The sequence below is a fragment of the Mus caroli genome, chromosome 13 (assembly GCF_900094665.2).
Source record: "Mus caroli chromosome 13, CAROLI_EIJ_v1.1, whole genome shotgun sequence".
NCBI classification, from domain to species: Eukaryota; Metazoa; Chordata; class Mammalia; order Rodentia; family Muridae; genus Mus; species Mus caroli.
The window spans coordinates 87,161,243-87,188,250 of record NC_034582.1 but is presented as its reverse complement, the minus strand read 5'-3'; the positions used below and the strand labels follow the sequence as shown (position 1 = coordinate 87,188,250).

Sequence of the window (27,008 nt, the reverse complement as noted above, 5' to 3'; positions counted from 1 at the left end):
TCATGTTTTTATGTTTGCAAAATAATTCCCTAAAAGAGCAGAAGAACTTTGTCAAGAGTTTAAAACAAAAAAGAAACAAAAAAACCCTTGGTATATATTATGTGTATGTGTTTAGCCTGCATGTATGTCTGTACTCCATGTCTGTGCAATGCCTGTGGAGGCCAGAAGAGAATATTAAATCCCGTAGGACTGGAGTTATAGACATAGATAGTTTTGAACTGTGGCTGGTGCTGGGGGTCCTTGGGATAATTGACAGTACTCTCCAGCAATCTCTGTCAGATCTTGAAGTAGAAATAATACAGAACTTTACCTTCCATGTCCTTCTTCTTCATATAGCCTTCTGTCACTGCTTGTGCTGTGCTGATTGGTCTTGGGCCCTTGGCAGATACTTTACATCCAGGTACATCTGCATTCTTAGTGTCTCAGACTGCTCTCAGATGGTCACGCATGCATCATCCTCGTGTAGACTTCTCACATTTCATTACATGTGCTGTTCTTCTCTAACAGCCTCAGTCCTAACCACCTGTCATCATTTCTTTCTACTTCTGTGTTACTTATGGTATCCTGTACACTTCACAGTTCATAACCAGGGTATGTCCAAAGTACAGTTTGTTCATTCTCTGAAATTTTTCAGGATAGTGATTCCCTTTTCTTTTGACAACCCTTCCCCATACGGTGACACACCCCTGTGCCAGTCCATATTAAATTTCCTGGATTACGGAGACAATTTAAAGTCGGTTGAGTAAATTGTAATCGTAAGTACATTTCATTTATTTTAATATTATTTTCACATTACTTAGATTAAAATAGAATAACTGAAATTAAAAGTTATCGTTGCTCTTAAAGTAATCTGGTGTTGGAAAACATGCAACTTTATAGCAAAGTCAGATTAATAAATTAGTATTGTTAGGTGAGATACCCTGCAAGACACGCTGCTAGAGTATTAAGTTCAGTTGCTGCATAGTTGAGTACTGCTCTGTGGGAGAGTAAGAGGCATGTTGGAAATACTGGATAAGTATTTTAATATTTGAAAACATTTCTACCCCAGTTCTTACACACATCTGTGAAACTTATAAACTAATGAGCATATAGCCATTTGATGTTTTTATTTTGGCAGAATATAGTATCTACAGCTGTTTGTACTGCACTGCCTTTTATGTTCTTGAAAGCCTAGCTCGAGCCACTTTAGTATCTGAGGTTTTGTAGCCTTGACTTGTCACCACTTCCCTGGGAATGACCAGGAAGAGCGCTATTTAGAGATGTCGCTTCCATTCTTTTTGTTTTTTTAATTATTTTGCTGTTTGTGAAACATGTTTAATCATTGTAAATAAGTGTTTCATTTTCAAGTAGAATTAAAGTTCATTTATGTACTTTTTCTTGCAAGGATTTATTGCCTTTTAAAGGTAAAAAAAAAAAAATGAAAAGCTTATGATTAAAAATTTAGATCCCCCCCAGTCTGATCCTTCCTGTTTTCATTGTTTTTGATCTGTAGCCTACAACATGCTTTGCGAGTGGTGAGCCACATTGAAGGGGTGCACTCTTGCCTAAAGTTAGAACACTGCAGGGATCTGAGGAGAGCTCAGGGATAAACTAGTCAGTCATTTCCACTGTAGGAGATACTGCTTGCATCACCTCAGTGTTACATAGGTTGTTAAATAGAGACACTTTGGAAAAGTCGGGACACAGGAAGAAGAGAGAAGAGACATGTACCATTTTTAGACTATTATGCCTCATCCCTTGGGAAAGGTGTACATAGTTTTGGATATTGTGGTGAAGAGGTGATTTAGTTACCCCTCCCCCCTTCCCTGCTTTTTTTAAGTTAGAATTCCTTTGGTAAGTGAAGAAGGAATGTCTACAAAACCTTATTTACAATCTATACAGTGGATGTGGTAGTGCATACCTGTAATTCTGAACCCGAAAAATTGAAACAGGAGGAGTTGAGTTCAAGGTCAGTCTCGGTTACATAGTAGAACCCTGGCTTAGCAAGAAGCCATCCCCTGCCCCCTACCCTCCCAAATACATATTTGTTTTATGGCTGATTTTTAAAAAATATGACTATAAAACCCATCTTCATTCCCCATTCTTCAGTCTGTTCAGTTCCTTCTCTTGGAGGCAACCTCAGAGGAGTCTCCTTTCAGATAGTTACCCAGATCTTAGAACCTCATCTATCCTACTTCATATATTCTTTCTCCCACAAGAAGCTATAGTTTCTTAGTAGCTATACAAACCTCTATTGAGTAGATTTGTTTTGATTTATAGATTAAAACAGTTTTAAGAAAAGGTCTCATAGCTTAAGTTGACCTTAAACTCCATAAGTAAGATGACCTCGAACTGCTCTCCTGACTCTACCTCCTGGGTGTTAAAGGTTCCTGGCATGTGCAGCCACACCTACTTTATGTGGTGCTGGGGACTCTTGCATGCTAAGCATGTGCTCCTCTTTCCTGTGTCTATATGTTGAAATATTTACAAAGTAAAGTTTATCTGTAAGGTACAACTGTTTTCTGTAGGGATGTGCCTGTTTAGACTCCCCCAGGCCCTTTGTGTCTGTGTTGCCGGAAGGAGCACAGAGCAAAGACAGCACAATCAAAGGAACACACGCAGTGACTTATTTTTATTAAAAATGATGTGTATGTGTCAACCCAAACTGGAATAGTGAGCATTGGGCTAACTGGCTTGGTTATGGTGGCTTCCCATCTTTTACACTGATCTAGGTATGATGACTGTCTCGTCCCACTGGTGAGAGTTGGACTTCACAGAATTGGCTAACTGCAAAGGGGAAGAGAGGAAGGAGGCTCAGGAATTACGGGCCTTTGTCATGCTAACTATCTGCATTTTCTTTTCTTCTTTTTCTTTCTTTTCTTTTTTTGTTTTTTTTTGAGACAGGGTTTCTCTGTGTAGCCATGGCTGTCCTGGAAATAACTCTGTAGACCAGACTGGCCTTGAACTCAGAAATCCGCCCGCCTCTGCCTCCCAAATGCTGGGATTAAAGGTTGCGTCACCACTGCCCAGCTAACATTTTAAAAGTGGTTATAACTCTTACAAATATTATGTTCTGAGATTCCATTCTCTCTCTTTTTTAAACACCCAGGGTTTCTAGCAGCCCTGACTGTCCTGGACCTCACTAGGTAGACCAGGCTGGCCTTGAGCTCACAGATCAGCCTGCTGCCTCCCAAGTGCTGGGATTAAGGGAGTGTACTACCACACTCAGCCCTGTTCCATTGTTCTTTAGTTATTTTTGTGGTGCTGGTAGTCAAACTTTGTGCTTTTGTGCAGGTGTTTAGACAGCATGTATATGTCTGTACACAACTTATTTGCCTGGTACTTGTAGAGGCCAGAAGAAGGTGTCCCTAGTGTCCTGGAACTGGAGTTAGAGATGATTGTGACTGACTCTGTGCTGCTGGGAACTGAAGCTCTGCAAAATTCTGGATTTTTGAGCCACGGTTAAATTTCTTTCCATGATAATCATTTAAAGCAAATGCAGACCAAAACCAGAAAACCCTATCCTATTTTTTCTCCCTTTGATTTTATTAATACCTACTGACCCGGCTGAACTCTGTTTTTCTTTTCTCACTACCATTGAATGCTACCTAGAATTTTGGGGGGCCAGGGTGGTACAATGTTTTTTTCTTTCTAATGAAATGACAGTTCCATGTTTATGGCAAGTTTTCAACCTACCTAATTCACCCACAGGGGTCCCTGGCTTCTGTCCATTGGTTGGGTGTAAGTATCTGCATGTGGGCCTCTTGGAGGGCAACCATGCTAGGCTCCTGTCTGCAAGCACACCATCCATAGCATCAGTAACAGTGTCAGGCCTTGGAGCCTCCCCTGGGGATGGATCCCAATTTGGGCCTGTCATTGGACCTCCTTTCCCTCAATCTCTTCTCCGTTTACGTCCCTGAAGTTCTTTTAGACAGGAACAATTTTGGGTCAGTTTTTAACTGTGGGATGGCAACCCCATCCGTCTACCCTGCCCTGTCTTCCTGCTGGAGATGGACTCTGCAAGTTCCCTCTCCCCACTGTTGGGTGTTTCATCTAAGGTCCCTCCCTTTGAGTCCCGAGTGTCTCTTACTTCGAAGGTCTCTGGTACATTCTAGAGGCCCCCCCCCCCCCCCCCCCACACACACACACCAGGTTGCCTGTTTCCATTCTTTCTGCTAGCCCTCAGGGCTTCACTCCTGATCCCCCCCCCCCAATACCTGATCGTGTTCCTCCTTTCCCCTCCCGGTCCCCTCTCCCACTCAGGTCCTTCCCTCCCTCTGTGGCTCCCTAACCCCCATTGCTTTCTTCTCTCTCCCAAGTGGGATCGAGGCATCCTCACTTTGGCCCTTCAGCTTATTGACCTTCTTGATTGTATCCTGATTATTCTGTACTTTTTGACTAATTTAGAGTACACACCATGTATGCCCTTTTGGGTTTGAGTTACCTCACTCAAGATGATATTTTCTACTTCCATCCATTTGCCTGCAAAATTCATGATGTCCTAGTTCTTAATAGCTGAATAGTATTCCATTGTGTAACTGAACCACGTTTTCTGTATCCATTCTTCCACTGTGGGTCATCTGGGTGGTTTCTAGCTTCTGGCTATCCACTATGAGTATAGTCAAACACGTGACCCTGTAGCATGCCTGTCTCAGTGCTCTCACAACAATAAATTTTTTTAAAAAAGATGTATTTATTTATTTGACTTATGTGAGTACACTTGCTGTCTTCAGACACACCAGAAGAGGGCATCGGATCCCCATTCCAGATGGTTGTGAGCCACCATGTGGTTTCTGGGAATTGAACTCAGGACCTCTGGGAGAGCAGTCAGTGCTCTTAAATGCAGAGCCATCTCTCCAGCCCCACAATGTTTCCATTCTTCATGGTCAGAGTTACTACAAAAGGAGGAACTAACTGTATTAAAGGAGTTGCAGTATTAGGGTTGAGAACTTAAAACATTTACTATCCTTTACTGTCAGCATTTTTCATAAGCCTGTTAGATTGTTTCAACTAGTCTTTCTGATGGTGTGAGGACTACCTAGAACATTTGTAACCCCTACAAGACTTTTAAACTTGGGCTGGTGAGATGGCTCAGTGGGTAAGAGCACCCGACTGCTCTTCCGAAGGTCCGAGGTTCAAATCCCAGCAACCACATGGTGGCTCACAACCATCCGTAACGAGATCTGGCGCCCACTTCTGGAGTGTCTGAAGACAGCTGCAGTGTACTTACATAAAGACTTTTAAACTTATCCCCCACTAGTTTATAAATAAATGAGACTCAGGCAATGGTTATTTCACTTGGCTTTGACAATTACTGGGGGTAACTGCTAGTCTATATTTCTAACTGCTGACTTGGCTACCTCCTCAGTGGTATACCCCAAATACTTGCTGTTTATCCTGGCCACATGCTCATGGCCCATCTCCCCTCATAGCAGCTTCTTCCTCTCTTCTCATTCTTCCTCCTTCTCCACCTGGTGTCTCGTCTCTCCACTCACTCAGGCAACATAAAACCTACCTATCTCTAATCCCTCTAGTAATTGGCTGTAGTCAATTTTATTTAACCAGAGTTTTAAATCAAGAATCAAGGTTTCACAACAAAAGCTTATACATGTGAGAACCTTCTCCTAGAGTACAGAATTTAGAGTACATTCCAGTACATAGCTACAGATCAGATCTCAGCACTTACTCCACCGTTTTGAAGCGTTGTCTTCCATCTGTACTCTCTCTGCTCCTACGAAAGCATTGCTGTTTGTTCCAGGCTCAGCAAACCTGAGAAACCCAGTAGTCGTCCTTAATTCTCCTCTTCCCTCCTCCTTATCTATCGCTTGATACAGGGTTCTCTATGTAGTCAGGCTGGCTCCAAACAGACATCTGCAGCCTTTTGCCTGGTGAGTGCTGGGATTAAAAGGTATGTACCATACCACCTGGCTAAAAACACTGTTATTTGTTCCTGTCCTTAGTCTTAGTACACATCAGAAACTGAGTTGTCAGAGATCTAGTAGTCCATCCTTAATGCTAATACATTAAAGTCCAGTCTATCACCAAATTCTGTTGTTTTTTTAAGATGTGTATGTGAGCCCGGCATGGTGGCGCACACCTTTAATGCCAGCACTTGGGAGGCAGAGGCAGGCGGATTTCTGAGTTGGAGGCCAGCCTGGTCTACAGAGTGAGTTCCAGGACGGCCAGGACTATACAGAGGAACCCTGTCTCGACCCCCGCCCCCCCCAAAAAAAAAAGTGTGTGTGTTTTCTGCATGTTTGTGCACCTCTTTTGTGCCTGATGCCCTTGGAGACCAGAAGAGGGCACCAGATCCTTTGGAACTGGTTACAGATGGTTCTGAGCTGCCATGGGGTGATGAGAATAGAGGCAGCTAGCTATCTCTCCAGTTCCAAATTTATATCTAAAATTTGTATCTAAATAAATTTCTAACAGTCACCAACAACTTCATTGACAGTACAAGGAGCCTGTGAACTAACCTGTCTCTTCCTGCTCTTGTAACTCTGGACCATCATGGCCGGCTAGGACTTCTCTTAGTGTGCTCTCTCCAGTTTGCTAATTTTATGTAAACCTTCCAATCTTTTAACTCAGCTTGCCAACTGTGTACTTTTGATGTAATCCCACTCCTCTTTTTTGTGTATGTTCACACAAAGGTTAAGATTGTTGTTAGAGGTATTTGTTTGTTTGTTTTTTATTCTTGTTGTTTGTATGATTGGGTAGCCCAAGCTAGCCTTGAACTCACTCTGTAGCCATGATGCCCTTGAATTACATCTTAGTACATAATGCTTTCCAAGTGCTAGGATTGTGGGTGTGATATTACACCAAGGCTAAGATCTGTGTGTGTGGAAATAATTCCTTGCTGATTCTTTAAAACCTGGGATATTTGAAAGGAACAGCTTGCTTCCTTTTGTGCAGAGAATCCCTTATGGCCTTCCTGGTACATGAATCTGCAAGTTTATTTGCAAGTGGTGAACCAAATTTTCTGAGTTTGATTAATGTATTTCTCCAGTGGACTTCAAACAAGTTCATTGAGAGAAGAAATGGCATCCATATGTCATATAAGGGGCATTTTTGTCCCATACAATCTGAGAAGTCTGTTGTAATGTAGTGTGGTTGAAATGTTTGTTGGACAAAGCAAGCAGGTATTCTGAGTAAGCTATGAATAGTCAACACTAGTCTTTTTTTCTTTTTCTTTTTCCTTTTTTGTTGGAGACTTGAGTCTATTTTTCATTCTATTGTATTCACACCTTTCAATTGTATATAGCAATTCTGAGTCCTCCTGCAGCAAGAATACCAGAACTCTTCTTCAGCTGTTTGTGTAGCTGGAGCATCTTAGAATAATTTCATACTGCCTGTATAGATCTTGACCCCTAACCTTCTTTTTTAATTTGTTTTTGCTGTCCAGAACCTGATGTAGATCAGGACCAGTAAAGGATAAATTCTCTTTAACTAATGATGTTAGTATTTATTTATGTCTTCTCTTTGTTAACCTTTCATTAACTCTTGTTAACACTTTTCTTTTCTTTTCTTTTCTTTTCTTTTCTTTTCTTTTCTTTTCTTTTTCTGTTTTTTGTTTTTTGTTTTGGTTTTTCGAGACAGGGTTTCTCTGTGTAGCCCTAGCTGTCCTGGAACTCACTTTGTAGACCAGGTTGGCCTCGAACTCAGAAATCCGCCTGCCTCTGCCTCCTGAGGGCTGGGATTAAAGGCGTGCGACACCACTCCTAGCAATTTATTTATTTTAAGTACACTGTTGCTGACACACCAGAAGAGGGCATCAGATCCTATTACAGATGGTTGTGAGCCAATGAGTGGTTCCTGGGAATTAAACTCCTAACCTCTGGTTAAGAGCCATTGGTGCTCTTAACTGCTGAGCCATCTCCAGACCTTCTTTTTTTATTTTTATATAATTTAAAATATTTGTTTCCAGTGTTATATATTTCCCCCCTTCAGTATTGCTTTTCTGTATGTCTAAAAGTCTAATGTTGTATTTTCACTTACTGGTTTTTTTTAAGGTTTTAATTTCAACTATGAGAATTCATTTATGCCAGTGTGTAAGCATGTACATGTGAGTGCACTTGCCCTAAGGAGCTCAGAAGTTGGTTACCCCTCAAGGTGGAGTTCTGGGCAATTGTGCCACCCAACATGGGTACTGGGAAATGAATTTGGGTTCTCTGCAAGAGTAATATGCTGAACCACTTCTCTAAACTTCCCCAGCATGATTTTTTTTAAAAGACTTTCTCTTTGACTCATGCCTTATTTAGAATTAACTTGGTTAATATCTAAGTATTTACGAGATCTGGTAGTCCTTCTGCTAATGATTTCTAATTTAATTTTATTAGAGTTTGAGAGTATATCTGATAAGCTTTCTAATCTTAAATTTGTCATGTTTGTATGACACAGATGTCTGCCTTGTTGGATATGTTCTGCTGCAGTTACCAGAGTGGTTGGTAGATAGATAGATAGTGGTTATATCCAGAGTGGTTGGTAGATAGATAGATGGTGGTTATATCCAGAGTGATTGGTAGAGAGATAGATGGTGGTGATATCCAGAGTGGTTGGTAGAGAGATAGATGGTGGTGATATCCAGTCGGTGGATGTAGTGTTGGTTCATGTTTTCTTATCGAGGGGTCCTGGGGTCTCCTCTTTAACAGTGGATTCCATGTTTTTCTCCTGCAGCCTTCATTTGTCTTGAATTTTGGTGCTCCATTTGCACATGCACACATATAAAGGATTTTTTTTCATTGTTTAATATTCTTTTGTATTTGATAACTTCCTTTGCACTGAAGTCTACTCTGTCAGGCAATTAATTTAGCTAATCCTATTTTCTTTTCTCCGATTAAGTATATAGTATTAATTATAGTCATGTAGAATTTGTTTTGTTAATTTTACTATCTATCTTGTCTTTTACTGAATCTGGTTAGGATCATTTCTTCTTACATTTTGTCTTTTAGTGTGTCTTGTGACTTCGTATTAATAGCCTGGGCATAATCTGAGTGGAAAAGATGATGTTAATAGGTGTTTAGTTTGCAGTTTTATGTTTAGCTGACTAGAACAGTTCTCAACCTGTGGGTTGCGACCCCTTTGTGGTTGAATGACCTTTTTACAGGGGTCACATATCAGATATCCTGCTTATCAGATATTTATAATTTATAACAATAGCAAAATTACAGTTATGAAATAGCAACTAAAATAGTTTTATGGTTGGGGGGGTCACCTCAAAAGGAGGAACTGTATTAAAAGATCCCAGCATTAGGAAGGTTGAGAGCCACTGCACCGGGCTTAGGAATTAAGACTGTTATTCTAGGTATCAGGTTAAAACTTTGTCTGATAGTCTTTGAGTGTCCCTAGAGACCTTGTTAAGATGTAGTATCCCTTTGTCATTTGGTTCTTCCTTGTTATTATAGGAGCCTCTATTAGTATGGTGGCAAGGTACTAGACGAAGTGTGGGGAAGTATTGTATGGGACACTGAGGTGTCAGTCTGACAGGCTGTGACTTTGGGCTTTCATCTTGACCAGTGCTTCTCAGTGTTTAACCTTATCCCCCCCCCCATCCTGTGAGAGACGGCAAGGGAGGTTATGAGTTGGATCTGTTTCTGTTCTTCTAGATAAGTACGGTTCTGGTAAACCCAGCCAGTAGTTTAGGTTCTGGTAAAATAGTTACTATTGTTAACAACAGAATGTCACAGAAAGTGACATGAAATTCTGGGCCCTTAATGCATCAGATAGATCCAGAATGGCTACTTTGAATATGCTGGGCTTAGGGAGTGGCACTATTAGGAGGTGTGACCTTGTTGGAGAATGTGTGTCACTGTGGGGGTGGGCAATGTGACCCTCCTAACCACGAGTCTCGTAGGGGCCTTCAGATAAAGATATAAAACTCTTAGTTTCTCCTGTACAATGTCTGCCTGGACATCTTGATGATAATGGACTGACCTATGAACCTGTAAGCCAGCCCAAATTAAATGCTGTCCTTGTAAGAGTTGCGTTGGTCATGGTGTCTATTCACAGTAAAACCTTAACTAAGACAAGAATCATTCTCATCCAGAAAGTAAAATGCAAAACAGTTAGGATAGGGCCTTGTTCTTCCTCTGTGGTACTAGGTCATTGAACCCGGCTGAGACTTGGGCTATGTCAAGACAAGTGTCGCACCACTGAACTACATTCCTGGTCCAGAGTGTCTAGCACCAGGACTCTCAAATTTGTCTACAGTGAGATGGCAACAGTTCACCAATTCAGTTTAGGTTTTCCCATCCTGTTCTTGGTTCCCAGAAAATGAACTTGCTTGTCCTTCAGCCCTCCTTGCCCCCTCTCTCTTTCCTCTTTTCCTCCTTTCTTTTTCCATATTTATTTATATTTTTGTTGTTTCTGAGAGAAGAGGTGCCCAGGCTGGTCTTGAAATTCTAGGCCTAAGCAGTGAGTGACCCTACTTGTCTTTGGAGCAGGTGGGGATGTGTGTGCTTGAGCACAGCAATCCAGTTCTCCTCACAGCGACTTTTTCTGTTCTTGGTTTCTTCTTTAGAAAGTTATAGCTCTCTGTACTTGCCCAATCAGACAAAATGTCAAGGGTAGCAGCCTGTCTCATGACTATTAATTTTCCCCTTGTTTAATAGTGAAAATTATGTAGTATAATTTTCATATATAATGAGAATACAACCAATTAAAATGTTTCAATTTAGCATGTAGAGTTTGAACCATTGTCATGTATACAATAAATTATCAGTTTAAAATATTGTCTACATTTCTTATGATTCTTTTGGTATATCTCTAAGCATGTTCTTTATTTTTCAGATTTAAAAAAGTTACTTTTTAAAATCTTATGTGTGGGCGTTTTCCTGAATGTATGTGGCGGTGCACTGTGTGTGTGTGTGCCTGGGGGCCCTGGAAGCCAAAAGAAGTGTAGACTCCCCTGTCAACTGGAGTTAGTTGTTCAGCCACCATGTGGGTGCTGTGAATCAAACCTGGGCCCTTTAGAAGCTACAAACGTGCTGAGCCATATCTGTAGTCTCTTACAGATTTTGAGAATTTTCAAGTTCTTATAATTTCATTGTGGTAAAACAAACAAAAAACAAAAAGCAATACTCTGTGAGGTGCTCAGATGAATGGGTGCTTTTACTGGGTGTTCCAATTTCTTTCTTTTTTTTAAGATTTACTTATTTATTATATGTAAGTACACTGTAGCTGTCTTCAGACACCCCNGAAGAGGGCATCAGATCTCATTACGGATGGTTGTGAGCCATCATGTGGTTGCTGGGATTTGAACTCACGACCTTCAGAAGAACAGTCGGCGCTCTTAACCACTGAGCCATCTCTCCAGCCCCCAAGCAATACTCAATATACTAGTTCTGTTCAGTTTTTAAGAGTTTTTTGATAGCTCTGTCTTCATGCTTGGGAGGTATTAGTGGTGTGTGTCTGTGTATGTCTGTGTGTGTGTCTGTCGCATACTGGTACTGGTATGTAGTTTTGAGATAGGATCTTATATAGCTGAGGTTGCTTTCCCACTCAATATATGGATGAGGATGCTTCTCTACAGCTTCTACTCAGCTACCTGAGGATGGCACTACCCCCAGCTGACTGGGCCCTCATGCATCAAATAGTAATCAAGAAAATGCCCCATAGAAATGCCCATAGGCTAGCCTGACAGAGGAGGCAGTCTGCCGTTGAGATTCTTCCTTCTTCCCAGATGTGCATAGGTTTGTGTCAACAACCAACCAGCACAATGATAGAGTATTCTTTGGTTTTGTTTCATTATATGATTGAAGAACATTTACTAGATGTCAAGTTAAAGGCAGGCAGGTAGTAGTTCTTTCTCTCTAGTGAATCAGGTTGTGATCTTGTACAGTGAGACACTTGAAGTATAGAAAGGAGTGATGACATACAAATTGTGTGTTTACTTCTTGATTCTGGCTCAAGCAAGTACAGTATTTATTATGAGTTACAGTATTTAGTTTTCTTAGTATTGAAACTTTCTTGTTCACAGCTCTTGGACAAGCACAAGACTATAGAAAGCATGGTAGAGCTTTTGGACTTATATCAGATGGAGGACGAAGCCTACAGCAGCCTTGCAGAGGCTACAACTGAGCTCTACCAGTATTTACTTCAGCCATTCCGAGACATGCGAGAACTTGCCATGCTACGAAGACAGCAGATCAAGGTATTTTGCTTTTCTTTTTTTTAAAGCCTAAACTGTAGCCACTCTGCTTAGTCGTTCTGAGGCTTGCTAGACACACATTTTCATTACAAAAGAAGTTGTTTTTTTTTTTTTTAATAATGCAAACAAATTCTTGGCCTTTCCTTTTCAAAGTCCTTGTTGGGATACTCAGTTGCCATAGTCTTAAACTTTTGAAAAATACTGAATTCTCAGTTTTTTATAAATACTTTCATTAAAAAGATGTCAGAAACCTAAGACTGGATATTAGAATTTACTTAAGTTGTAGAAATGAACTGTAGACATTTTGAGACTCTAATCTGAAAGGCAGAAAAGAACTAGATGTCATGGTTGTCCCACCAGTTTGGACTGTTGCAGTGTTGCACCTTTGCAATTCAGGATTGATGAGTTAAGATTCTATTAATTAACACGGTGAGTATTGAGTATCCACTTGAGAAAATCTGTAGACTGTCACTAGTCACTCCATTTTTCTTAGGAAGCAGTGAGAGGAGGACATTTATTTACATTAGTAACTTCCTTTAAATGATATTTCACTATACTTGCTGTTCTAAGCTGTTACCTCTCACACCATTCAACCTCTACTGTTTTATTCTTTGTGATTTTAAGAATGCTTATTGTATACAGGCGTATATCCTAGTAATTCACTGCATCCAGTTCTTGAGTTCATAGTGTGTCAGATGACTGTGATAAGTGGAACTGTTACACAAATTACTCAATGGGGTCATTTATGTCTTTGTCTGTAGCTTGAAATAGTCATCACTGTAGGCTGCTGTCATTCCAAAGACAAAGTTTTAAAATTAATTTATTTATATATTAAGTTAGAAAATACACACATTTTTAAAAAAGTAATTATAATTGTTTGGCAAAGTATTTGTTATAAGCACAACTAAAATCAGATGCTTATTAGGATTACATAGTATCTTGTAGATATGATATATTTTAGTTTCACTGAAGATCATTGTCTTAGGGTTTCTTTTGCTGTGATAAAGTACTATGACCAAAAGCAACCTGGGCAGGAGAAGGCTTTTTCAGCTTATAATTCCTCATCATAGTCTATCACTGAAGTCAAGATAGAACTCAAACTGGGCAGGAATCTGGAGGAAGGACCTGATGCAGAGGCCATAGAGAGGTTCTGTTTACTGACTTGTTCCCCATGGCTTGCTCAGTCTGCTTTCTTATAGAACCCAGGACCACTAGCCTAAGGGGCAGCACTGTTTACAGTGAGCTGTGTGCCCCCAACCCCCCCAACTCCTAGTCCTATCATCAATCAAGAGGCCTACCCACAGGGCAATCTAGTAGGGGACATTTCTCAATTGAGCTTCCTTCTAAAATGACTCTGACTTTGTATGAAGTTGACATCAAACTAACCAGCATAATAATTGAGAATTGGGACTTAAATAGAAGATTATAGTCAAGCTAGCTATAGGAGTAAAATTTCAAAATTTTTTTTTTTACAATGGCTAAATTAAACCTAGGATTTATATTTTAGACAGCCCCTTTAATACTATAATTCCTGGAACTTATTTTATCTTAATTTATAAAGATAAATTAGTGCCTAAAATAGAGGTAGAAACACGTTTCACTCTGACCCATTGGTACGATGTGTATTGTGTGTAGGGATAATTACCAGTTTACAAGTCTTGCAGTAGGAAAAGTAGCAATATGTATATTTAACTACACTGTTCTTACAGATGCTGAAATTTATTCTACTTTTATGTTTTTGTATGTATAGGTAACAGATTTATATTTAGTTGATAGCATTATAAAAGCATTTCTAACCGGTAGTCTACAGTGGTTTTGGTTAGTCCATAGTACTGCTGTTAGCATGTCTCCAAAAGACATGTGGAGGCACTTGTGTGGCACTGCTAAACTTTGGGCAGGCTTATGGATGTCTCTTGGAGGACTGACTCTGCTCTGCATCCCTTACAAGACAGCAGGGGTGAAACTGAAGCTTGGCTTGTGGAATATTTTATGACATTAAGCATTTCTTAGAGTAGCGTCTAAAATAACTCTTGAAGCTTCTCACCAAAGTTGTTAGAAAAAAACAGTGGTAGAGTATATGCTCAGCATTACAGAACAAAGAAGTTTCAAAAAGATGGATTAAATTAAAAAGGAAAAAGATTAAGAATAAGTAAGGAAACAGGCAAAACTTAGACAAAAACCTGTGAAACCAAACTTTGGTTACATGAAAAACATATTTCAGTATAGGTTAGAAACTTAGTCTAAATTTATTTTTAAGTCAGCAAACATAGATTGTGTGTGTGTCAGTGTGTGTCCTTTTTCTTTTTTGAGACAGGGTGTCTGTTTATGTAGTCCTGTTTGCCCTGAAGCTCGCTATGTAGACCTGACCCTGAGCCTCTCCCAGTTTGCATTTCCATCTTATCACTCCTTTTCCTCAGGGTTAGTCTGGAAGGCTCACCAGAAGTAAACCAATAGAGCAGTCAAATAATACATACACTGGAAAAAGTTAAGTAAAACGTAGTATTCTTAGAAAGGTCATGTTAAAAATTCAAAGGAATCTTAAAGGTGTTATTAGGAAGAATATGTAAGTTTAATGGAATTTTGGTGTATAATCAGTATGAAAGCTTTGAGTTGTAGCTTTGGGTGGAAGCTTCCTAACTGGAAGGTAGAGCATATTAATAGATTGGAAGATGTAATAATGTATATAGTGTGTCAGTATATTGGTCTGTTTTCTGATGGGTCTTTTCAGTCCCAGGGAAAGGTAAGTTAGTAGTCTTAGCGCGTTGCCAGCTCTGGGGAGAGCATCAGTATGGCAGCGTTAGGTGGAGGCAGCATTAGAGGTGCAAGTGTGAAGAGATGATGGTGCAGTCAGTCAGGCCCTGAGCTGAAGGAACAGTCTTTTACCAGGCACACCCTCTTCAAGAGCTTTACCGAACTTCCATTACCCACCACCCTGGGAACAAGTTTGTAACAGATGAACCTTTGGGGCTGGGAGACATGGTTAAACTATGGTAGTGAGGTCTCAATTGGTATATTGAATAAAATCACTTTTAACAGTGTCTTTACAATTTATTTTTATTAAGTTAATACTTAATAAAACTATTTGTCATGTGTTTTATATTCTATAAACTGTAGAAGGGCAAAATTGAACTAGTTAACTTAAATAATTTGTCAAATTTTGGTGAGAACACTTAGGATCTGCTGTTATGTTTTTTTAAGGGTATTATATATTGTTAAGTATATTTTCCTGTGTTGTATCGATCTCTTGAACTTAGTCTTAAACTAAAAGAAATTTTGTGTCCTTTAACCAAAATCTTCCCTATGCCCCAAGTCCCTCCCTTCTACATGAGTTAGTACATTCTACTCCTTAGTACAGGCTGAGTGGCATTTTTATATGTGTCTTTGTGTGTGTCTGATTAGTACCATTCTACTCCTTAGTACAGGCTGAGTGGCATTTTTATATGTGTCTTTGTGCGTGTCTGTGCTGGCTCTGTCCATTCGTCATGTGGATGGGCACGCACATTCATCCCATCTTTTCACTATTGTGAATAATGCTGAGTTAATATTGGACACACATATCTCAGCATACTGATGGCAAGTCCTTTGTGCATGCACCTAGATGTAGCTTGGAAGACTGTGTGGTCTGTTTCTACTTGTCTGAGGAGCTACCATAATAGTTAACACCAATGTGTTCCCCAGCAGTGTACAAAACGTCTTTCTTTACTTCCTTTCCAGTATTTGTAACCTTTTGTCTTTGCAAAGATCCAGTTAAATAGATGATACCTCATTGTGGGTCTGACTTACTTTCCTCGATGATTAGGGATATAGATCAATTTTCATATGCCAATTAGCCAAATGTCCTGTTTCCTTAGGTTCTTTGCCAGGTGGTTGTTGTTGTTGTTGTTTTTTAAATTGGCATCTCCTATTTGGATACTAATCTTTTATGAGATATATGGCAGGGAATCAAATCCAGGGTCTTTTGATGTTACTCATACTTTGTTTCTGGCCTGCATCCTCAGCTTTCTCACTGAGCAATCTGGCCTTGAGCTTTGGATCTGCCTTGTTGGCATCCTGAGTAGCAAGGATGACAGGTGCCTGCTGGTATACAGTTATATATTCCAGTCTTGGTTGTGTATTACAAAGCTCTGATTGGGCTGGAGAGATGGGTTGATGATTAAGAATACTTACTGCTTTTCCAGAGGATCTTAATTTTGGTTCCCAGCACCCATAGTGGGTGGCTTATAACCAACCATCTTTAACTCCAACTCCAAAGGATCTAATGCCCTCTTCTGGCCTCCACTGTCACTTTAGCACACACACATAACACACACACACACACACACACACACACACACACAGAAAAACACATACATATAAATAAACACATAAGGCTTTTTAAAAAAGTTCTTGATAATTGCTTATCATTGAACAAACATTCCCATTGCCTAAAAAGTTACATTGTACTTACAGTATCAATAAGTATATTCACAAATCTGTGTGGGCATTTGCTTCACTGAGGAATCCGAAGTTAGGTTCTCCCAATATCTTAGTGCACAGAGATATCATAATAGTTTCTTACAAAATGCAGTATCCTAGCAATGAAGTACTTAAGGGGTTTCATGCCAGAGAATTTGTATTTATAAATTTGTTTTACCCTGCTGACTACCAAAACTGACACACACCTTTTTCCATGTTAAACAGGCTCTGTTTTCTCTCTAGCCTTGAAATTCCAAACAGAGCTGTCATTGTTTTTAGCACATAACCCAGCTGAACAGGGCTGCTGTAGCATCTTCAAGTTTCCCAAGTTAGGAAAAGATGTTACCAGAGGATTGTTGCTTAGTGCCTTGAGTACAATAAAACATAATAAAATGATTAGCCAAGCTTTCTAACAATTGGCTGCTAAGTTCACATGTCTACAGAGCAGCCAAGGAAACGTGGTGCATAGAGCATGTTTATATTGCTTGTGAAGGCGCAGACGGACACATAACTAATCCAGCAGCACTTAGATGATGGAGGTGTTGTTCTGCTTTTAACCTCCTTCCACAGAAGCCATAGCACAGAATTCCAGTTTTCTAGATGTTCATCCCCTCCTTTTGTCTGTTGCTCAGAGGTCCAACGTGTATTCGTGTAGATGGAAATAATTTGTCTTAATGTTCTGAGCCAGGAGCTTTGAGTTTGTATATTCTAGGTTGTGTTTATTAAATTCTATTCCATAGTAAAATCTGTTGTGGTTTGACCAGAAAATTAAGCTAGAAAATCAACAGTGAGCATTCCAATAGAAAGATTTATTAACTAGGTACTAGTTAACTAGTAGGGCAGGTACTTAAGGCAAGAGAGTAAGCTACCTCAAAGGAAGCAGCTATAAAAAGAGCCCCCACAAAGGGAAGGGACTGGATTTACTGAGTTAAACACAGAGAAGGCTCCATGGAGCTTCATACATAGAAAAAGGATGCTGCTTCTTGTATTGGCCTTGATGGCCCACTTAGATTCAGCCCTCTAAGGATAGGGCACTTAGTATTCTGGTATTGGCATGTTTTGGTGGAGAAGATAGAGTTGCATCATGAGGCTGAGATTGAAAAAGCTGGAGACTTGATTTTGTCATTGAGGAAGCAACTGTTAGTTCTGGTGTATAGGAGCAAGCCTGGGAGGATGCCTCACTGCAGCAAGGCAGAGTCAAAGGTACACAGATAGAACAAAGAAGGACACCTCCAACCTTCCCATTGACAGGATCTGAAAAGCATTTGCAGACTCCAAAACTAGCACTAGAAGGTAGGAGGAGGAGATGAGGGAGGCTGAGGCAGGAAGGCCTCTCTCTGTACCTGGGATTTCAGGCATGCCACACCATGATCATTTAAATGTATTGTTGATTCAATAAGGTATTTGCAAAAGATTTTGTTGTTAGTAAATAATGGAACCATGTCTCTTAACTTTGTGAAAAAAATCTGTTTGAACCACCATGCCCAGTAGAAACTACAGTTTGTTTGTTTGTTTGTTTGTTTGTTTGTTTAAGGTGCTAGGGATTGAACGCAGTTATATTATAGGCAGTGCTACCACTGACTTATATCACTGGCCCTTGGAAAATGCAGTTATTGAACAGGGAGAAAAAGGTCTGGTAGAAAACTTGTCACCCAAAGATGACATCAGTAGTATATTTTATATACTTTTATTTCTTTGGTAATCTATTGTGTAATTGAAATTTATTTTATCTATGGTTTTGATCTGTATCCACCTACTGTTATTGCATATTTCTATATTAAGAGAAACTCCATAAACATTCATATTGAAAAGACTTGAATTTTATGACTGGTTATACTCAGCTTTCTCATTACATGTCTGGTATTCATTTCCCCCTTTAGTTCAAAAAACCTGACCTTTACAAAATTAATTCCAACGTATATAAAACTAAATCCTAGGTCTTTAATTTTTAAAGTTCCATTCTCCCTCAAAGTAAGTGTGTTAAATTTCAGTTGGTTAAGGTGTTAATTCTGTTTCTTGCATTGCTTAGAGAATATGGCTTGTTTTATTTTTACTTTTGGAATTCATTATTAGTTTTCAGTGATTTGATACCTGATGTTTTTTTATTATGTTAAAATGTGCCATGGATGAGTTACATTTATCTGCTTTCCATTGTTTTCTAGTTTTTCTTAGTTGCTTATTTATTTAAATGTGCAAGGGAGTTTTGCCTGCATGTTTATCTGTATTCCATGTGTGTGCTTGGCACCCACAGAAGCCAGAAGAGGGTGTCAGATCCCCTGGGACTGGAATTACATGGTATTGGGAATTGAATCTGGGTCTCCTAGAAGAGCAGCCAGTCCTCTTAACCGTTGAGCCATCTCTCTAGCCCCTTCCCCCCCCTTTTGAGACAGGGTTTCTCTATGAAGCTGTAGCTATCCTGAAACTTACCCTGTAGACCAGACTGGTCTCTGCTTCCTGACTGCTGGGATTAAAGGCATACACCAACACTCCAACTCCTGGTTTTTAATCCTTAACAGTGTTGTTAACATTCCTTCCCCTTGTGCCTCATCCTTCCAAGGACTGGGGTACCAGACATGAGCCACTATACTCTGCTTAAATCAATCTTTTGTGTATGATAAAGCAGGATTATGTATATAGATATATGGTTCATTTGTTTTCAGCGTTGTTGTTTGTGACTTTTGTAATACATAGGTAGTTTATTTTTATCTAAAAAGAATAAGTGCTTATTTGGAATATGTCAGACCTTAGTTTCCTTTAAAAAAACAAAAAACATAAAACAAAGGGAACAGTAAATTAAAAGAGAATAACTATTGTAAGTGAGGAAATAAATTACTCACTGTCTTTTTTTTTTGGTTTTACAAGACAGGGTTTCTCTGCGTAGCCCTGGCTGTCCTGCAACTCTCTGTAGACCAGGCTGCCTCTGCCTCCTGAGTGCTGGGATTAAAGGTGCGCGCCACCACGCCTGGCAATTACTCATTGTCTTAACACTCAGAAATGACCAAATGCTGTGTATTTATTTAGCGGGGCAGGGATGGGGCTGGGTGGGAATGGGAAGATTGATAAAGGTAGAAAGGGAAGAATGGAGGGCAGATTCCCATGTCAGAAGTCTTTAGTACTGTTGTTCAGTTTAAAATCACTAACTTCTCTTCTAGAGCAGGATGCAAGTAGTGTTCTTTATTTTAGCACTAAGCCTGACTATGGCACATTACACCCACAAAACGTTTGAGGAATGAGTAAAAGATTCCCCTCTTTTTTCTGAAGATTTCCATGGAGAATGATTATTTGGGCCCTCGAAGAATTGAGAGTCTACAGAAAGAAGATGCTGACTGGCAGCGGAAAGCTCACATGGCTGTTTTGTCTATTCAGGATCTCACCGTCAAATATTTTGAAATAACAGCAAAAGCTCAGAAAGGTAAGCTTTAAGACTCAGGCGTTTTCAAAGATGAGTAGTTAAGTTTTTATGATTAGAACAAGGCGTCTGTGTATGCCATACCCATTCTTTAAGTCGATAGCAAAAGCTAAAGAGAGCTGTTGTGGGGTAGCCACCAAGAAGACTGCTTGGACATAGATTGAAGTGTTTGTTACCCCGCTGGTGATTGCGCTGGCTGTTTGAAATCTGAGCCTTTCTTAGGATGAACTTTTAAGCAGAAAACTATGTTCTGGGTTCACATACTTCAGTTAACAATTTTAGTTAGCCAGAAGCAGAACTACAGAAGCAAAAAGCAAGGTCAGTACATTTAGAGACTTTCCCAGAACTATGGTTTTTGATGGATTAGGTCTTTGTTTTTCATTTGTCAGGTGGTACTGTCTATGTGCTGAGTTTTATGGCCTGGATGGTAGTCAGTTTTGGTAAGGTCTGGGGCCTACTAAGGTCTGAAGCCCCATTAAAAATACAGAAACAGGCACAGTAAGGTCATTTAATCTTGGATAAAGCCAATGGATGGAGAAACACGATTGAAACAATTTCCCATGTGTATGCAAACAAGTGAATTTTTTACAGAACTAAACCTCACAGACTTGACTTTAAAATGTATCTTAGTTAAAATAGACTGTTCCCCCTGTAGTACACTCTTCTTTATTGATCTTACAGTTGCTTTACTATTTGAATACAATTTTAAAAGATGGCTAGGAAATTTAAAATGGCAGAAATATTTTTGATATAAAACAGACAGTGGGGTTATTTTGTTTGAGACCTTAAATTAAGGACCAGGGAGATGCTAGGTGGAAAACTTCAGCTCCTCTTGTTGTTGTCACAGTACATGTTTACAAAGATTCTTCCTCTGGGGGCAGTTTAGACTAACAGTGAATCCAAACTTGAAACGTGTCTTCCTGTGTCTCTCTTCATTTGCAGCCTGTTGTCTTTCCCTAACAGGATTTTGCTTTGTATTTATTGAAGAGCAAAGAAACATGATATGAGAAAGAAATAAAGGATTCTATTCTACAAAAATTTACAAGAGGTGTTTTACTGACCCAAGATTGTACTCAGAACTGCAAACATGTTATTAACCTCTATCCACATGTTGGTTCCAACATTTATGGTGGATCTTTGGTTTCTTTAGTATTTCTTTCAACCTGTTGTTGCCTACTTTCAGTAAATGATTACCACAACACATACATACATACATTATTCTGGATGAGGGGTATGGCAGTGTATATAGTTTTAAGATAAAAGCTATGCATTTAGCTTATTATACAATATGACTACATCAAAAATTCAAGGTATAGTAATGGTGATTTCATTGTTTTCTTAAGGGCAAGTAGGGAAACTGATTGAACACAGTCTAAAATGAGCTTAAGGCATGTTATTTAATGTGATTTCAGGTATTTGAAAGCAAGCGTTATTTTCAGAAAAAAGCTGTTCCCTCAGAGCCACTAAGAGCAGCAGTGACCATAGCAGCAAAGCTTCCAGACCAAGGAAAGGGAGCAGAGCTACTGGTTTTTGGGTTTGGGTTTGTTGTTGTTGTTGTTGTTGTTGTTGTTGTTGTTGTTTTGGTTTTTCCGAGACAGGGTTTCTCTGTGTAGCCCTGGCTGTCCTGGAACTCACTCTGTAGACCAGGCTGGCCTCAAACTCAGAAATCGCCTGCCTCTGCTTAGAATTTCCCGGCTTAGAATTTCTTTTTTTAATTTTTTAATTTATTTTTTTGAACTTTTAACTCATTTACTTGACTAGATAGCTACAGTTCAGTTACTATTCTAAAAGATATACCTGATTAGCTTCCAAAATTGCTTTTAAATAAAGTACTTGAATTGTGGCAATAAACAAAACACAAGATGCACTTAAACAATACTGCAGTTTATAAAATAACACATAAGAAATTTCAACTCTTATTCTTTGAGTTATAAAATTCTAGGTTTGGCTAAGTTATAAACATGTTTCCCATGTAATTATTTGCATAACTCTAGTAATGCTCAGTGGCATAAGATCAGAACTGGTTCTTTTAAAAAAAAAATCACTAAAAACATAAAAAGCCCCTGTATTTACCCGTAGAATATATTCATTTACGTTTACATTCCAGGATTTACTATTATCAGTTATAATTTTAAAGGTCACATCCAAAGGAGAAAGCAACCCATCTATAAATTGGCATTATTTATTTATTTTTTTGGCTTGTGAAATGTCCTAAATTTGTTGATGTAGCAAACAAATTTCAACTCTGCTATACAAATGACAGAAGGAATCTGCTCAGCAATTAGCTTTAGAGTTTAAATTCATATAGGCAACATGCTATATGTGAAAAAATTACTAACTAAACTACAGGTATTAAATACTGAAAAAATTAACTTTATTTTTTACAATTAATTTTATTAATATTAATTTTAATAATTAATAAAATTAATTTATTTTATTTAACAATCTAGGAAGTTTGTGAGGGGATCTCTGTAAAATTGACCTCGTTGGTTTCATTCTTGTTAAACTGACCGGGACCACTCAACATGGCCTTTACTGTTCCTGATATTAATGCATGTTCTCTTTTTACAATAAATTCATGGCCATCAGAAGGTATTAATTTTACATACATAGCATTAGAGCCTTCATAGCTACCATAGGTTTTCTCCTCTCCATCCATTATGTTCTTGTAAAATTCTATTTGAGCCCAGAGGAACTTTAGTATTTCTTAGCCAGTCCCACAGCTACCGCAGCTGTAACCCCACATACCGCCACAGCCCCTATTCCAGGAGCAGAACTTCTAAGGAAGCAAATTCCTTATTTGTCAGAACAGGAACATGTGCTTTTTGAAGACTGTAAGTCAAGAAATAGCAATATTTGTAAAGTAAGCACCAGAAGTGGTTTAATGGATGGCTGTATTTGAGCATCAGTGTAGGAATGGAGAAGGTAAGCATAAGGAATTGACTTACAGTTACTTTAAGATGCATGTGAATTATTAATGAACTTATTTATTTTTTAAAGAAAGAAGTTCTGGGATTGGAGAGATGGCACAGCAGTTATGATTACTGACTGCTCTTCCAAAGAACACAGATCAATTCCCAGCACCCACCTAGGGGCTCACAGCTGTCTGTTAACTCCAGTTAAAGGGAACCTGATGCTCTTTTCTGGTCTCCATGGGCACCAAGCACACATGGTGTGCACAGACACAAATTTAGGCAAAATACCTGCACATATAAATAGAACTAAAATAAACGATTTCTGAAAAAATTAAAGCAAAGCGTATACTAAATTCTATATTGTAAAAGACAAATACTACAAAATTAATCACTTTTGAAAATACATGAGATTATCCCATGTTGTGAGTATTATGTCCCATATTGCTAGTCTAATCTCCAGCTTCTGTCATTTCTTAAAGTGTGATTGGCATAAGTATCTGGATTTCAAGAGCCACCACTGTCAGTGTTCCTATCTGTGATATGCTTTTTTACTTTAGTTATTTATATGCATATGTTTGTGTGGTTGTAGGGATGTGACTGCAGATGCTCATGGAGGCCCAAGGTATTGCTTCTCCTGGAGCTGGCATTTTTCTCTCTGAGCTGTCCAACATGTATGCTGCTAATTGACCTTGGGTCCCCTGGAAGAGTTTGGGAGTTCATACTTGCTGAGCCATCTCTCCATTTCTGCTTTTTAAAATTGGAACATATTAGCTGTCTATCAACATGAGCATTTGATTCATCCAGTCATTCCTATTATCACAAGCTAAGAAGCTCTTTCTTTTGGGAAAGAAGAGGGCTGTGCTGCCTCTGAGGGCTGCTGGTTCCATCTGCACTGGCATATGGCCTTAGCTCCTCCGGCATCTGGTCATCACAAAGTTTCCTAAATGTTGTTTCTGAAACTACTCTACTTCCTGAGTGCGGGGATTAAAGGCATATACCACTATTCAAGATAACAGAATGTATATTGGACTGTGCATTAAAGACATTAAGTTTAATTTATCGTTTGGGGGAGTCAGTGAATATTTTGAATATATAGGGATTAGATAGACTTCAGCTAACATATACATATATCTTCTTTTGCCCACGTGTATTCAATATGTTCACGCCCCCTCCCATTCATTCCTAAATGTTATTTTTGTTGATTATTTCTTTTTTGTTGTTTTTTAAGACAGGGTCTCTCTATGTAACCTTGGCTGTCCTGTAACTAACTCAATATGTAGCTCACCATATCCAGTCTCAATTTTCTTTTATTTTACAATTTATACATATTTTTAATTTATGTGTGTGTGTATGTATGTATGTGAGTCTGTGAGTTTATGTGCACCACATTTTTACAGAATCCTGCGGAACCCAGAAGAGGTGCATCTAATTCTCTGGAAGTGGTTTTAACAGGTGCTTGTGTGGATGCTGGAAAGCAAGCCCAGGTTCTTTGCAGGAGCAGCAGACATGTGCTGCTCAGCCATCTCCCCAGGGCATGGTGAAGCTTGTTTGTTTTGTTTGAGACAGTGTCTTACTATGTAGCTCTGGCTGTTCAGGAATTCACAATGTAGACCAAGATGGCCTCAAACTTGAAGATTTACTTGCCTCTCAGTACTAGGATTAAAGGCATGCACCACTACATGACAACAGAGAAAGCATGACATTTGCACTATGAGATAGAGACATTGAGTGTAATTTATTGTGAAAGCCAGTGAAATCGAAGACTTTATAGTTCTTCAGTGTCTAGTAGTTTTGTGCCTTAATATTTCTACTAAATTACTGTTAACAGCTGTGTATGATCGGATGCGAGCAGATCAGAAGAAATTTGGCAAAGCATCGTGGGCAGCAGCTGCCGAACGAATGGAAAAACTCCAGTATGCAGTTTCTAAAGAGACTTTGCAGATGATGCGAGCTAAAGAAATTTGTCTGGAACAGAAGAAACATGCACTAAAAGAAGAGGTAACAAAAGCTATCATTAAAAATTTTGAAAACGAGTATACACGTGTGTTCAGATGTAGATGCATGTGTTTGTGTATGCATGAAGCCTTGTGTGTCATTCCTCAGTTGATGACCACTTTGAGGAAAGATCTTTCATTGCCCTAGGATTTGTCAATTAAGCTGGGTTGGCCAACCTAGGCATCCAGTTTCTGTGTCTATCGCCTATGACACCAAAGTTAGCATGTTTTAGTTTCTTTCTGATGCTGTGATAAAATATAGACCAATTGCTAAGGGGAGGAAAGGGTTTATTTGGTTTACTTCCAGGTCACAGTTCATCACTGAGGAACATCCAGGCAGGAGTTTGAAGCAGAAACTTGTTTGCTGGCTTATTCTCTCAACTGGCTTCAGCTCATGTTCAGGTGGTTTGTTTAAACTACCCAGGACCACCTGCTCAGGGAATAGTTCTGCCCACGGTGTGCTAAGGTCTCCAGCATCTGTTCCCAGTCATTACAGCCCTTGGTGGATATTCACAGACCAACATGATAAAATGACAGTTACTCAACTGAGATTCTTTACCAGTTGTTCTAGGCTGGGTCAGGTTGACAGTTGATAGTTAGGACACATGGCTATCTTCCTGTCTTACTTTTTATAGCTGTGCTACGACACCATGACCAAGGCATGGTTCTCAAGGCGTAGGGTCTGTGACCATTATAACAGGGAGCATAGTTGTAGCCAAGCATGGCACTGGAGCAGTAGCTGATGGCTTGCATTTCAATTTGAAAAGGAGCACAAGGCAAAGAGCCAACTGGCAATAGTGATTGTCTTGAAACTCCACAACCCATTCCCAGTGATATAAGTCCTCCAACAGCCTCACATCCCCACCAACTGGGACCAAACATTCAAACTTGAGCTTGTGGTGGCCACTCATTATCAGGAGCCTATTCTCCTTTAAACTACCAGACTTTGTACCCCATTTTAAGACCATTTCTATGAGATAATGTTTGTGATTGCACCCACTTAAAGATTGCCACCTGTGAAGATCTGGACACATGATGTTTCATAGTAGCTTTTTATTTAACAGTGAGTAGCATACACCAAGGTACGAAAAAGGCCAATGAAGTTTCATTGCTTATTGAATTAAAAGTTTTTCTCTGTTTTTTTGTTTTTGTTTTCTTTTTGTTTTTTGAGATATGATTTCTCTGTGCAACTCTATCTTGGGGCTTGCTCTGTTAAACTACTGGCCTTGAACTCATCATCTTCCTGCCTCTACCTCCTGAGTGCTGGGCTTAAAGGGGTGCGCAGCCATGCTTAACCATAGAAGAAAGACATGTTTCTCCTGGTTTCCTTGTACCTTCTCTCCATCTCCATGCTGTGCCCAAGCCTGAGACTAGTGTCCATAGATATGTGATCTCATCAAGCGCACAGATCATTTTCACATTATTTGTCAAATTTCACTATGATCTTTGACCATATCTTGTTTTTCAAAATACAGCCTTTTTTAAAACACTGCGTCTGGGATTGAGATGGTTCAGTGGGCTAAAGACACCTGCCTTTTTATTAGGGAGTGTAATTCCATTGTGGAACTTTTGCATAGAATGCACATGATATCCAGCACTAAAATAATAATGAAAAGTTATATAGAATAAAGCCACTTAGTCACATAATATAATAATCTAGCTATCGCCAGCCAGTGTGTGCAGAGAACTGCATAATAAAGCAATAAAACCCTGAGTTTTAGGCATTCAGTTCCACTGACAATGTATGAATTTCGAAAACAATGCTGTATATTTACTTTTAAGAAGTGTCTCTCTAAATATCTAGCTGGTTTCTTTTTTCTAATAATTTTTTTTTCTTTTAAAGAATTTTGTTCTGGATTCAGGTCCATTACCCAGTATAGACCTGCTTTTCTCCCCTTCTCTTGGTTGGTCATTTTGACTTTAACATACTGAACATGGAGCTATGTGTAGTGACGCATGCTTCTCATACCTTCAATGTGGAGACTGGAAAGTTAGGGCTCGAGTTCATCCTCAGCTACACAAGTCCAGACTCCCATGAGTGAGTGTGTGAGAGAGTCCAGCTCCCGCCAAGTTGAAGTAGATTTGTCAAGCTCTAATGTCTGCATTTAATA

General features: G+C 39.3%; 1 protein-coding gene across 2 annotated transcripts in view; it reads left to right on the top strand.

Annotated features, from left to right (window-relative positions):
- Positions 1 to 27,008, top strand: part of Jmy (junction mediating and regulatory protein, p53 cofactor) — a 62,836-nt gene that overhangs the window by 11,405 nt on the left and 24,423 nt on the right. For both annotated transcript variants that reach the window (XR_003834631.1, XM_021180378.2), the window contains exons 2-4: positions 11,954 to 12,127; positions 19,841 to 19,991; positions 24,732 to 24,901. Coding sequence is in view for 1 of the 2 variants with exons in the window: in XM_021180378.2 (XP_021036037.1) it covers positions 11,954 to 12,127; positions 19,841 to 19,991; positions 24,732 to 24,901 (495 nt within the window). In the remaining variant the exon portion in view is untranslated. The remainder of the gene's footprint in view (positions 1 to 11,953; positions 12,128 to 19,840; positions 19,992 to 24,731; positions 24,902 to 27,008) is intronic.